This window comes from Vicugna pacos, chromosome 33, assembly GCF_048564905.1.
Source record: "Vicugna pacos chromosome 33, VicPac4, whole genome shotgun sequence".
Classification (NCBI taxonomy): domain Eukaryota; kingdom Metazoa; phylum Chordata; class Mammalia; order Artiodactyla; family Camelidae; genus Vicugna; species Vicugna pacos.
Genome location: NC_133019.1, coordinates 6,399,688 through 6,412,569, shown reverse-complemented (window position 1 = coordinate 6,412,569; position 12,882 = coordinate 6,399,688). Strand labels below are relative to the sequence as shown.

Here is a 12,882-nt window from a genome sequence, read left to right as displayed (position 1 = left end):
TCCTCACAATGGGTTGTGCTCTGAGGTCCGTATGTCACCTGCTCAGGCAGGCTGGCCTGCTAACAACCCTGGCAAGTTGGACCTGTTAAGCTAATTTGCCATGTGTGTGGTGGTGTACTCTCTGCCCTATCTTTAAAAAAATCTTATTACCAAAATAAGATATATTCTTTGTAATACATTTTAAAAAGCTATCTACTCTCTTTGAAAAGTGTTCTTGACAGTGAGGAGTGATTAGCTGGTTATTTTCTGTTTGGCTCTCCAAATCAGCCCCTTTTGGCCCTATACCCCAGAAGGCAGACCTCTATTGACTTGATCATCCGAGTGCTGGTTGGGTTCAGCTTCAGATTGTGTTTAGCCAATGGGATATTGGAGAAGGAAACACACATACACACATACACACACACACACACACAGATTGAGATCAATGTATTTATTCCTCCTAATACCTTTCTGCCACAGTTCTGACACTGGCTGGGTCTTTACATGATGATTTCTGTCAAGTGTTCTCTTTTCCATGGCTCCACCTCTCAACCAGGCTACGGTAACATGTATTCCTTCCCTTGCCCTCTTAGTCCTAGGGTGATGATGGTTTCTTACTGTTGCTAAAACCTAGATGCCCCAACTTTTAAAAAATTTCTCTAACCCTGCCCGCTTCTGTAAATAGCCTTTTCATGAGGGCCGGCACTAAATCATGGTTTTGGCAGGAAACAGATGGCAAACTCACATGGGTAACTGAGGAGAATTTACATAAAATTGGTACAGCAAAGGGATCTACATGGGATACTTGAAAGCTGTACCTTGAGCTATAACTTCTATCAAGGGGGTAGCCAAGCTAAGATGGATGCAGTGAAGCATCCACCTGGTATTAAGCTAGGACTTTGGAAGGACTGGGTGGCAGAGATATCCCAGCCCCCATCTGCCTCTTCCCTGCTCACCTCTCTTGGACCACTTTGTTACATGTACCACTGAATGCTGGATCTAAAATAGTTTTATTTGTCAGTCTAGTAATTCTTGGTTTAATGTGTCTCCCCCATTGGACTCTAAGCTTCTTGAAAGTGGGGTCCTTGTGTGTCTTGATCCCTGTTATATCCCCACTACGTAACAGCAGGTTTGTCACACAATAGGTGCTTAATCAATTCTTCCTGAATGAAGGAATGAATGAATTGCCTTTTCTGGGCCCCTCTGTCTCTTGGAGGAAAATCTATAGAGAGCCCCTAGGGTGGGCTGGCTGAAGACTGTGGGTCAGCTGGAGAAAGCAGGACCACAGGGGTCAAAAGTTGCAGAGGCCTATCCTACTTGGCTTGAGTTGGAGGCAAAAATGAGGATTTCCAGGTCTGTGGCTGGGCTCCTTCAGAGTAGAGGACAGTGTGACAGGGCACGCTGTCAATGGTTCCTTTCCTTCATGTGGAGTGAGTCAGGAGAAGCAGCTGAGATCACACCGGCTCCGACTTTTGTTGTTAGAAGCAGTGGAAATTAGGGGAAAGGAAGAGGTCTTCTCTATCCCACCCACCAGTTTAAAGTTTGCCAGCCGCCCTCTTTGCAACTCTCAGAACATTCTGGTACAGCCCTGCCTCACCCCTCTCCAGAAGTGACAGTATTGAAAGATAAGACCTTAAAGCCTGAATGCTCTTTAAACCTCATCCTCCAACTTCTTCCTTTCTCTTTTCTTAAGGTTGGCTTTGCAGGACTAGATCTCAGTCCCACCCAGGCTGGCTCTTGGGCTCTCCTGCAGAAACCGTCTCCCTGTGTCCAGCAGTCCGGTGCTCCAGAGTCCAACCTGTGAGTCTCTCAGGCCACCGTGTAAGAAAACATGTGGTGATGGAGAACTCACTGTGGAACCTGAACAGCTCCGGAGCTGAGACACCTAGAGGCATTCCAGTCTGCGCTTCCCTCCTCTGCTGACCTCTTTCATCCTAGATGAGTTAATGTTCCTATTTCCAATGCCCCTAAATGACCCGAAGGACTAGCTAGCTCAGCCCCAGCTCACAGATGAACTGATTTACAAAACACAGACTTAACAAACACAGAAACCAACCTTACGGTTACTGGGCCGGGGGTGAAGGTAAAAATTAATTCTTAACTCTTCACACACTCCCTGGGAAGTCTTAATCCATGTCAGTCACCACCTACCAATTGAAGACTCCCCAAATCCAGCAGCCTGACCTACCGATTCCTCTCTTTTTAGTTCAGACCCATATATCCAGCTACCAAGGGGACATTTCTACTTGGGTATTCCAGAACACCCGAAACTCTGCATGTGTGATCCTGAATTCATCATCTGTACTCCAGCTCTGTTCCTGGGACCTTTAGCTTGTTACAGGCACACCTCATTTTATTGTGCTTCTTAGATAGTGCATTTTAAAAATATTTTTATTACATATAGTCAGTTTACAATGTTGTGTTGATTTCTGGTGTACAGCACAATGCTTCAGTCACATAGAAACGTATATTTTGGCTTAAAAGTTCATTTTCCTTCTGATTTTAAAAGACTCTAAGACATTTTTGTGGGTCTCTAACAGCACTCTGGGTTCTAAGCACTATGGCTACTGTAGCTAACGGATAATTGTCTGAGGATGGGGATGGGCAAAGTGTTCTCCCGACCCTCTGATTCTAAGGATGCTGACTGAGCAGAGTACAAACATGAGTTTTCCCAGATATGGGCCCTTAACACTTCTGAGGAAATACTTCTCACTTAAGTTTTATGATGGTTCAGTTTCCGCTGCAGTGAATGCCGAGATTTTTTTTTTTTTGGTTGTTCTTTAAGACAGGAGGTTTTAATTTCTTTTTCAGAGTTAGTAAAAGACCACTGCATCAGGAATGTATGACTTCCTGACTCCAGTGTGTAGTGTATTGCATTTACACAACAAAACAATATTTTACTTCTAAAATAACACTTTAAAAATTGTTATGCACTTGACATGTATCTTTATTAATTTTATTCTAAAAGTACATGTGAAATGTTCTGCATCAGGGGTAGTTTTTAATTAATTACCTTACGGTAAGGAATAAGTGGGTGGTCCCCCGTTGCTCTAGTCGTTACTCTTGGGGTGATGCAATAAAAGTGGAAAAATCTTCTACACAAGTGGCTGCACATTCCATAGGCAAAAGTGGGAGAAAATGGATTTGGGGCTACATATACACAAGAGAAAGACAGCTGTCCTCAGCCTTTCCTGAAAGGAGGGAGAAAAACTTTTGCTCCTTGGAGATTCCTGGATTCTCACTGCAACTCGCTGCTATGGAAATAAAACATCTCCAAGGGCAATCATATATCTGTGGCTTTTACAACTTGGAAGTGTCTCCCAGGCTCCAGGCCACATTATTGCCTGAACGTAAATGCCCTCAAGGGTCCGAGTGCCCCGGTGTGCCTGGCCACCTGGAGCTTAACCTAGGGCCGGGGTTCAGGCAGTAGCTACTCGGCCCTTTCAGAGAGATAAGGGAATCTTATTGCTTATTATTCCCCCAAATCAGAGCAATTAAGTAGACAATTCTTTTGGTTTGTGAAAAGTGGAATGTTTCCAGGGGCAGTGAGAGCACATCTTTTTTTTTTTTTAAATCTTTAAACTGTATACATTTCCTTATCCCAAGAGGATGGACCTTTTATAGGAACACTAAGAAATCTAGGGAATATTTATTTCCCAGCAACAGACTAAAAATCATTTTTAATATATGCAAGAAACAAAAAAATCTACTTTTTTTTTTCTTTCAGCATCTTTCACTGTGTAATTGGGATGCATTTTATACACAGCACATGTTATTTGGTAGAAATCTCTTAGTCTGGAGAAAAACCCAGAGGATAAGATGGTGTTTACCAACTGCTGCCCACCCCCAGCCCTCCCAGGCTGTCTCTGGGGGAATGCCATTATTTCACCTTCGTTTTTGAAAGATGAACTTTGTGAATGTAGAATTCTTGGTTGATAGGTTTTTTTTTTCTTTCAGCAGTTTGAATCTGTCACCCCACTGCTTCTGGCCTCCATTATTTCTGAGGAGAAACCAGCTTTTAATCTTATTGAGGGAATCTTGTATGTCATGAGTCACTTTTTTCTTGCTGCTTACAAGATTTTTTTTTTTTGTCTTTTAACATTTTTACTGTGGTATATTTAGGTATAAATCTCTTCGTGTTTATCCTACTAAGAATTTGTTGAACTTTTTGGATAATATATCAGTCAGGGCTCCCCAGGGAAACAGGACTAGTCATATAATTACATTATTTGTTACCTGTGACATTTGGGTGTCTCACAGAAAGTTTCCTTTCCCCACTCCCCCCAGCTTTATGAAGGTATAACTGGCAATAAAAATTATGTATATTTAAAAGGTACAATGTGATGATTTCATATATGTGTATATTGTGAAATGATTACCACAAGCTAATTAAAACATCTATCTTATATAGTTATCTTTGTGTATGTGGGGGGGGGAGTAAGAACACTTCAGATATACTCTCAGCAAATTTCAAGTGTACAATACAATTTTATTAACTATAGTCACCATGCTGCACAGTAGATCTCTAAAACTTAGTCATCTTACAATGACATTTGTACCCTTTGACCAACATCTGTTGCTGAAAAACTGCCCTCTGTACCCTTATAGCAGAATTGAGTTAGAGGCAGAGTTTTGGGGAAATTAGAAAGAACCGCTTTATTGCTTTGCCAGGCAAAGGGAGTCACAGCCGGCTAGTGCCTTAAAGGCGGTGAGCCTGTCTTGGGGTAAGGGTCCTGGGGTTCAATAGAAAAATGGGAACAGGAGGGTGATAGCAATCAGGGTGTGAGCAGGGGCTACATTCCTTTCATCTTAATAAGAACTTGCTGTTGTTACAGAGGAATTTAGGAGGTTCTGCCCATTTTCTGGAGGTTCAGTCCGTGATCTTCTTTCAAGACCTCTAGGGTAAAAGGATAAGTTATTCTAAGGAAAGAGTGCACAGGGTGGGGAGCGTGTTAGTCACAAGATCAGTTTAGCTAGAGGCACAGGCCTGAACCACTCAGGAGCCATCTCAGTTTTCTAGTCTTTCACATCTCCCTCTTGACTCCTTCCACCCCTCAATCACAGGCAGTTTTTACTGGCTGTTTTTTCCCCCTTCCTGTGTATGGGTCATACTTTCCTGTTTCTTTGCATGTCTCATAATTTTGGGTTGAAACCTGAACATTCTAGGTAAATTATTATAGCAACTCTGGATACTGATTCCTGCTCTTTCACTTACCTCCCAGGGCTTCTTGTCATTTTGTTTGTTTAGTGACTTGGCTGGACTATTTTAGTGACATCTATTTCCCCTGCAGCGTGACACCTCTGATGTCATCCCTCGGAGGGCACAGGCGTGTGCAGGGGCACAGTCACCCTGAGATGAGAGTGGATGACCAAGGCTCTTTGGGAACATCTGTCTCCCTGATGCTCTGTTAACCTGTCAGCCTCCGTTGGTATCACACCAAGCTGTGCGCTCCATGCATAACTGGCTGATGGCTCTGTGAGCAATGCCCTGAGATGTGAAAAGCTTCATAATCTGATGCGATTAATTTCAGGCCCCTTTGCAAAGGTCATTTTTCCGGCCAGGCTTTCATATTTGTTCTGCCCCCAGTAGGATTTTTCTTAGATGAGTCTTTCTCCAGTTGTCTCTGGTAAACTAGCTAACCTACAGTTTAACGTGTTGCTCGCAGGGAGATAAGCTCCTCCTTTTTAACTGCTTACTACCCTCTGTTGTTTATGATGGCGCCCTTATTCATGAGCGCCCCCACACTCTGTTTAGAATAAAGTTCGCTCCTTTGGGGAGAACTTCAGATTCTTCCATCCTTATGGACTGCCCCTCTCCCTTGGCAAAATCTCTAAGCCATTTCCCAAGAGCTTATGGAGGGGCAGGGGCCTACTTAGCCGAGCTACATCCAAGCAAGGTACTGCCCAGGGGCAGTAGCCTTTGGCCTTCTTGTCTTGCATTTCTTGGGATGGAATCCCTGCCATAAAGTGAGCTGGGGTAATTGGGACTCAGCATTATCAGCCTGCCATACCAGGGTTAGAGGCTCTGCTTTCTGGGTGGGGGCTGGGTGGGGGAAGGGACCCACCTGTCCTGGCCACATCTGCAGGAATTTTGCCTCTGCAACTTGGAGCTGGGGTGCTTGAGGAATGCTAATGGTCTAAACCTCCCAGCGAGATGCCACATCCCTTAAGTGGGAGGAGGGGGGAAAGAGTACCCCATTTCCTCAGCCATACCAACCCAGAGCGGAGTTTCTTTCCTGCTGAGCTGGGAGGGAGAGGGAGGAAGAGAGCAAGTCGTGGTTCAGGTGCTGCAGATCCTCACTGTCCTTGCTGAGATTTTCTTGGGGAAATATTCCTTGATTTACTGTATGCCCTTAGGACAATTTCTAGAGAGTTAAAATGATCATTAAAAAAAATCTATTTTCCCAGTTATAGTGGTTTCATTGGGTGGGGTGGGGTCGGGTCTGCAGATCTCCTCCTGACACCACTCTGGAAAGGGAGTTCTCCGCTGGCTTCAATGTAGCATCCAGAACAGAAAATTCTAAAAGAAATAGTGAGATGAAAAAATGACGACAAGTATGGGTTGCTTCTAGCATACATCTTGAAGATTTGGGGAGAAATGCTCCACTTTGCTCCTGTTTGCCAAAACATGACAAAACAGATGCAGGTGTGTTTCATTTCCAAGAAAGGAGGCAATACTACCATTAAAAGCTCTTTGTGTCTGACCTGCACTTTACCAAATTCTAAGCATGTGTTTATTTCCCTAGGCTTATTTTAAAAAGAGAGTAGCCTTAGTTGGAGAATCTTTATTCACACCATCCTTCTAGTAGTGCCCTTTAATATGGCAAACCTCTTTACATGGTGAAACTTCATTAACTCGATTGAATTCCCCAAATCCTTGGGTGATATAATCAGACCCTAGCCTTCCATGTTACAGCTGTGAAAAGAGCCAGTTCTTACATAACTTGGCTCCCTCAGTAGGGCCAGTAAAGGTGAGCAGGGCCAGTAAAGGTGAGCAGGGCCAGTAATGCTGGAAGGAATGCAGGGCCCAGGTTCCTTCAGGCACCCTGTTTGCTGAAGGAAGTGCAGTCCTCTGTCTGGGCGGCCACTGGCTGCTCCTCCCAGCCTGGATTTATAAGTCTGGGATCTCAGAGGCTCTTGAGGACTGTGGTTCTGTCCTGCCTCTTGCAAATCTTTGGAGCTGGGGCGGAATCCAGAGATGGGTAAGAGCCTCCTGCTGCTGCTGGTGGTCCTGTCCTTGCTGCTGGGCTCCCTGCAAGGTGAGTCCCTGGGGCAGGAAGGCAGTGGGACTACGGAGAATCTGTATGAGTGGCAGGTTATGTTTCCAGGCGTCACCTGTTTGACTCTACGTCTCCCTGCCTTGACATTGGAATGGCCAACAGATAAGACTACCATATACATTATGATTTAAGAAGGTCATTTTGCTTTTCTGGGGATACATTAATATCTTCCTGCTTCAGAGCCTCTTGATTTCAACTGCTTTAAACATTTTTGAAAGCTGAAGTGCTTGGGTACCCCATTTGTTGAATGCTTAAAGATTTCAAACTGCTGGGGTTATCCTGCAGAAACAGGATGGACCCTCACCCAAAATTCGGTTCAGCTGTCAAGACTGGCGATGCCACACATGTACCAGGAGGGAATGAAAAAGTTTATTACTTACCTAATGAGGCTTTCTTGGGAGAGCAGGGCTTACTGTCAAGCTGGTCTCAAAATGGCTTGAGGGAGCTGAGAAAGGAGACAGTCTTGAATTTATACGGCGGAGAGGGAGAGCGGCAGGGCGAGGCTCCTTCCTGCAGGCCGGGGCGTGTGTGGTTTGAAACTCCCACCAGTGGTGAAGGAGGGGGCTCCTGGCGCCCAGATACGGGGGGGGGGCAAGGGGAGAGACTTCAAGGCTGTCAGCTGTGAAACATCAAAAAGTGAAGTTGGACACTATACTGCATGACCAAAATGCAACCAATTTGAGGCGCTTTTTAGCAAAAACAAAAAAGTGTGGAACACTGGCTGGAGCGCCCACGGCAACCGGGAGGTCTCCTCTGCCGGCCGCCTGCCGCCGCTCCAGCCGGGATGCGCCGCCGCGTTCCCTCCGCCTCCTGCCCCGCGGCCGCCGCTCCCCTCGCCGTCGGCACACACACCGCGGCGAAGCGAAGCGAGGGAAGTCCTCAACCAAAGCCCGGCCGAGTGGAGGCTCTTCATCTACAGTCCGACCACTGGGGAGTTCCTGGGCGCACCGCCAAGAGCTGCGGCTTGATCTTGCTCTTCTCCGTAACCTTTTATGGGTTCCTGGCGGCACTCTTTTCGTTCACAATGTGGGTTATGCTTCAGACCCTGAATGATGAGGTTCCAAAATACCGTGACCAGATTCCTAGTCCAGGACTTACGGTTTTTCCAAAACCAATGACTGCGTTGGATTAATCATTCAGCAGGTCAGATCCACAGTCCTATCAAGGGTACATTGATGACCTTAAGAAGTTCCTAAAGCCATATGACTTAGAAGAACTGAAGAATCTCACAGTTTGTCCTGATGGAGCACTGTTTGAACAGAAGGGTCCAGTTAACGTTGCAAGTCAATTTCCTCTTGTCTTACTTGAAGCATGCGATGGTGTGGATGACCCCGAGTTTGGCTACTCCAGAGGAAACCCTTGTATTCTTGTGAAAATGAACAGAATAATTGGATTAAAGCCTCAAGGAGAGCCAAGGATAGAGTGTATTTTGAAGAGTGCAAACACAGCAGTTCTAGTCACTTATCCTTCCAATAGAAAGATAGACTTAAAATATTTTCCGTATTATGGAGAGAAACTGCATGTGAATTATCTACAGCCATTACAGTAGTATTCCACTGTATAAACATAAAACAACTTCTTTATCCAGTCATCTATTGATGGACATTTAGGTTGTCTCTATGTCTTGGCTATTGTATACATAGTGCTGCTATGAACATTGGGGTGCATGTATCTTTTCAAATTAGAGTTCCCTCCAGATATATGCTCAGAAGTTGGATTGCTGGGTCATGTGGTAAGTCTATTTTTAGTTTTTTGAGGACTCTCCATACTGTTTTCCATTATGGCTGCACCAAACTACATTCCCACCAGCAGTGCAGGAGGGTTCCCTTTTCTCCACGGCCTCTCCAGCATTTATCATTCGTGGACTTTTGAATGACTGGTGTGAGGTGATACCTCATTATAGTTTTGATTTGCATTTCTCTGATAATTAGTGATATTGAGCATTTTTTCATGCGCCTATTGGCCATTTGTATGTCTTCACTGGAGAAGTGCTTGTTTAGGTCTTCTGCCCGTTTTCGGATTGGGTTGTTTGGTTTTTGTTATTAAGTTGTATGAGCTGTTTATATATTCTGGAGATTAAGCCTTTGTCAGTCGCATCATATGCAAATATTTTCTCGCATTCTGTAGGTTGTCATTTTGTTTTGCTTATGGTTTCCTTTGCTATACAAAAGCTTATAAGTTTAATTAGGTCCGTACTTGACCTTTAATTTCTCGTGTCTTACATTGACTCAGTTGACTGGTGGCTTTATTCTCAACTTCCTCTTTCTGCTACCTCTTTCCCGGGCTTCTGTTACTCTCTCCTTCTTTAAAATATACTGTCTGCACATCTGCCAGAGTGTACTTGCAAAACAGAAACCAGTTAATGTCACTCCCTATTTAAAAACCTCTAGTGGCCTCCTCCAACTTTGAATAAAATCCCAATTCTTATGATGGCTTAACCTGTGTTGTACAAATAAGAAATAAAGCAACCTACATATATAATTTTAAATTTTCTGGTAGGCATATTTTAAAAAATAAGGAATGTGTAAAATCAATTTTAATAGTAGACTTTAACCCAATATATCTAAAATATTATCATTTCAGCATGTAATCAACATTGAAGTTACTGATGAACAATTTAAAATTTTTATTTTTTGTGCTAAGTGTTTGAAACTCACTTAGAGCCTATGTCTTTGGACTGCTTGCATTTCACAGGCTTGATAGCCACCTGTGGCCTGTGGCTACCGTGTTGGCAACGCAGGTGTAAGAAGATCCATCCTTACGGTCTGGTCCCTGCTGGCCTCTTCACTCCCAAGTTATCATGTTCTCACTCTTTTCCACTTTACCTGTGCTCTTCTTTTTGTTTCTCAAACTGGCCAAGCTAATTCCACCTCAGAACCTTTCTTTGCACTTGTCCTGTAACCAGTTTCCCAACTTCTCCCAGTCAAGTAGTCAACTTTTTAAAAAATTACTCCGATTTGAGCTTACATAACCCCTCGGAAAATGTTTTTGCCTCACCACACCCTCTCTGCAGCGTTTCCTCAGCCTCATCATCTTCACAAGTCACCAGGACCTGAAATAACCTTTCTTATTTCTTCATTGTCAGTCATTTCCCCCATTTATTTGTTTAGCGTTTAATTAAGTGGAATGGATGTTTCACGGCTCCCTTCAGTGCTCTGTTCCCAGCCCAACACATGGAATAGTGCCTTGCACACGTCAGGTGCTCACTGTTGAACAGCGCAGGGGCTGCTGGGTGCTTATCCCAAGGAGGAGTCAGGAGCTGCAGCTCCTCCCGCCCTCCCTTCTCCCCTCAGTCTCCCCCTAGCTCACCTCACTCTCATCCCATCTTCTCTTTTACTTCCCATCCTGCTTCCTCCCACCCCTCTCTCTCCCCTCCCTGCCTCCTTCAGCTCTCCTTATAGGCTGAGTCCTGGGGTCCTCCTCCTAGCCCTACTCCTCAGATGAAAGGGGAGAGTAGACGGAGCGAGCCAGCTCTGTGTGAAGGAGGACGGGGGAGGGGGGGCCTCATGAAGCTGCAGCAAGGAAAGAGCAGGGCTGGGCAGCGCCGACTCCTCACACAACTCCAGCAGCCACCTGTTCTGCCTCTGTAGGTGCCATTCACGTGGAGCATGTTTTCAGTGGTGTCTCCTGGGCTGGGTGTGGTAGCCAGCTGGCAAGTGGGGGCAGCAGGGCTGCAGTGAAGGTCTTGACCTTCCTCCAGCAGCACAGCCCATTCCTGGGGGGACAGGAAGAGCCGTCCGTGCTCAGGTGCAGACCCTGTGCCTAGTGACGCACACACCAAGCACATGCTTCAGGCGGTGGGAACCGGTCCGCGCCCAGGCCGCACCTGGCTCAGAGGTGCGCGCTGTCTCCTGACCAGCGGGGAGGTTGGGCTGGAAAAACCTCACTATGCTGGTTTGACTTTCCAGCTCTACAGTGTTTCCAGTGTGAACGATTCAATGCCAGCGGGGTCTGTGAGACTGGAGAAAGCTTCTGCCAGACTCAAGGCAGCGAGGAGTGCTTCCTGAAGAAGGTCTACGAAGGTAGGTGGGGCCTGAGGTCTCCTGGGTGACCTTTGCCTGAGGTTAGAGGCTGGCAGTGGGTGTTGGGGTGGTGGTGATGGGGGTAGAATGAACCTCTCCACGTAGGACCCCATGAGAGCTTGGGCCCCAAGGACAAGGTGGGGTGGCTGTAGGACTCAGGGAGGTGGCCCCTCAGGAGCCCTGGGAGTAGGAGCAGCATAGAAAGGGGGTAGTTTTCTTCTTTTAACCTGAACAGATGAAGCAGTATCATCTCATTCTAGTACTGGGCTCCCAGTGGCCCTTAACTGGGATGGTGACCTGTAACTGAAGTAGGGGTCTTTTGTTTAGCTCCTGAGGGTGACTAGAATTGGGGTGCTGAAATTCTCCAGAGTGGGACCTGACTGTGATGGGGTTTGGGGAACTAGGGACAGAGGTTGGGGGAGAGGAGGGAGGAGCGGGAGGAGGGCAGTGTTTGTTCATCCTCTGTTGTGTGTGTTTTTTGAGGGGAGCTGATTGAGCAAAGTTTGCAGAGCTATCCTAGGCGATTCCACTAGGGGGCCCCACCTCCAGCATCTCAATCCCAGGAGGCAGATATTTACCAAGAGCATGAGTTCTTCATGGAAAGTGCTGTTTTCCCCTCATTCCTTGATTAGTTTGTTGATGCACTGGTCCTCGGATTTATTCTGGAATATTTACTGAGCTGCACACCAGGACATGCTGGACCCCACACCCACAGGCCTGCAACCTGGGTTCTGGGTCCTCACTTGCCCTCTTCTCTGCCTCTCTCCAGGTGACACCGTTTCCTATGGATACCAGGGTTGTAGCAGCCTATGTATTCCCATGAAGCTCTTTAATCGCATCACTACTGTGGAGTTTAAATGCTGCCATGACTCACCTCTCTGCAACAAATTCTAAAGACAGCGCCCAGCTTTTGCCCTGATCTGGTGGTTAAAGCTAACTGAGCATCTCTTTCTGCTACCACAGTCTCTGAGACTCTGTGATCTGAATACAGGTCCCCTGTGAGAAGCAGCCTCAGTCTCATTTTGTTTTCAGGCTCCATGTCCTTCCCTTCATTGTGAAATGCCCTCAGGATGGTCTTTAAAACCAAACTGGAGTGAAAAAGTGGCGGGCATAGTGAGGTCCAAGGGTACTTTTTCTGGCTCTAATCTTCAGTCGCATTGATTGCTGCTTAAAAAGGCAGTGTCTGGGGAAGACTATGAAATTGTGATTGTTTGTGTTCCGGAAGAAGGAGCTGAAGGAGAAGGGAGAGTCTTCAAAAGCTGAAAATGGTGGGAGTGTGAGGAGGTCCACAAATGATATGTTAGTTGAGTGAGCTAGGTGTTGTGACACAAATCTCTGAAGTTATTGGTGGCTTAAATCAGTAAAAAATGGAGGCACTTATGATAAAGCGATCTAACACAGAAGTGGAACTTACACCTGTCCACCTCCAAATGCAGCATAGACTTTGGACCTAGGAAGGGCTTGTGAGCATTATGGCCACCGAAAAAGAGAGATCTGTGGTCTGAGGTAGGCCACAGACAAGGCTGCCTAGGAAGGGGAAGAAAGGAGGAAGAGGAGGAGGAAGGAGATTAAGGGGCAGCAAAGTCTATCTTCTGGAGCAG

General features: G+C 45.9%; 1 protein-coding gene, 1 long non-coding RNA gene and 1 pseudogene across 2 annotated transcripts; all 3 read left to right on the top strand.

The window, feature by feature from the left end:
- Positions 1-54: 54 nt before the first annotated feature.
- LOC140691206 (uncharacterized) lies at positions 55-2,382 on the top strand. Its single transcript, XR_012066764.1, has 2 exons — positions 55-102; positions 1,673-2,382. It is a non-coding gene; the product is annotated as an uncharacterized lncRNA (long non-coding RNA).
- A 4,795-nt stretch (positions 2,383-7,177) lies between these two features.
- On the top strand, positions 7,178-12,175 carry LOC102527766 (protein PIP-1-like). The gene is made up of 3 exons (XM_072954056.1): positions 7,178-7,238; positions 11,168-11,281; positions 12,051-12,175. Exons 1-3 carry the CDS (start codon positions 7,178-7,180, stop codon positions 12,173-12,175), a joined length of 300 nt encoding a protein of 99 aa, XP_072810157.1.
- On the top strand, positions 7,595-8,808 carry LOC140691173 (sodium/potassium-transporting ATPase subunit beta-3 pseudogene; annotated as a pseudogene).
- Positions 12,176-12,882: the final 707 nt, after the last annotated feature.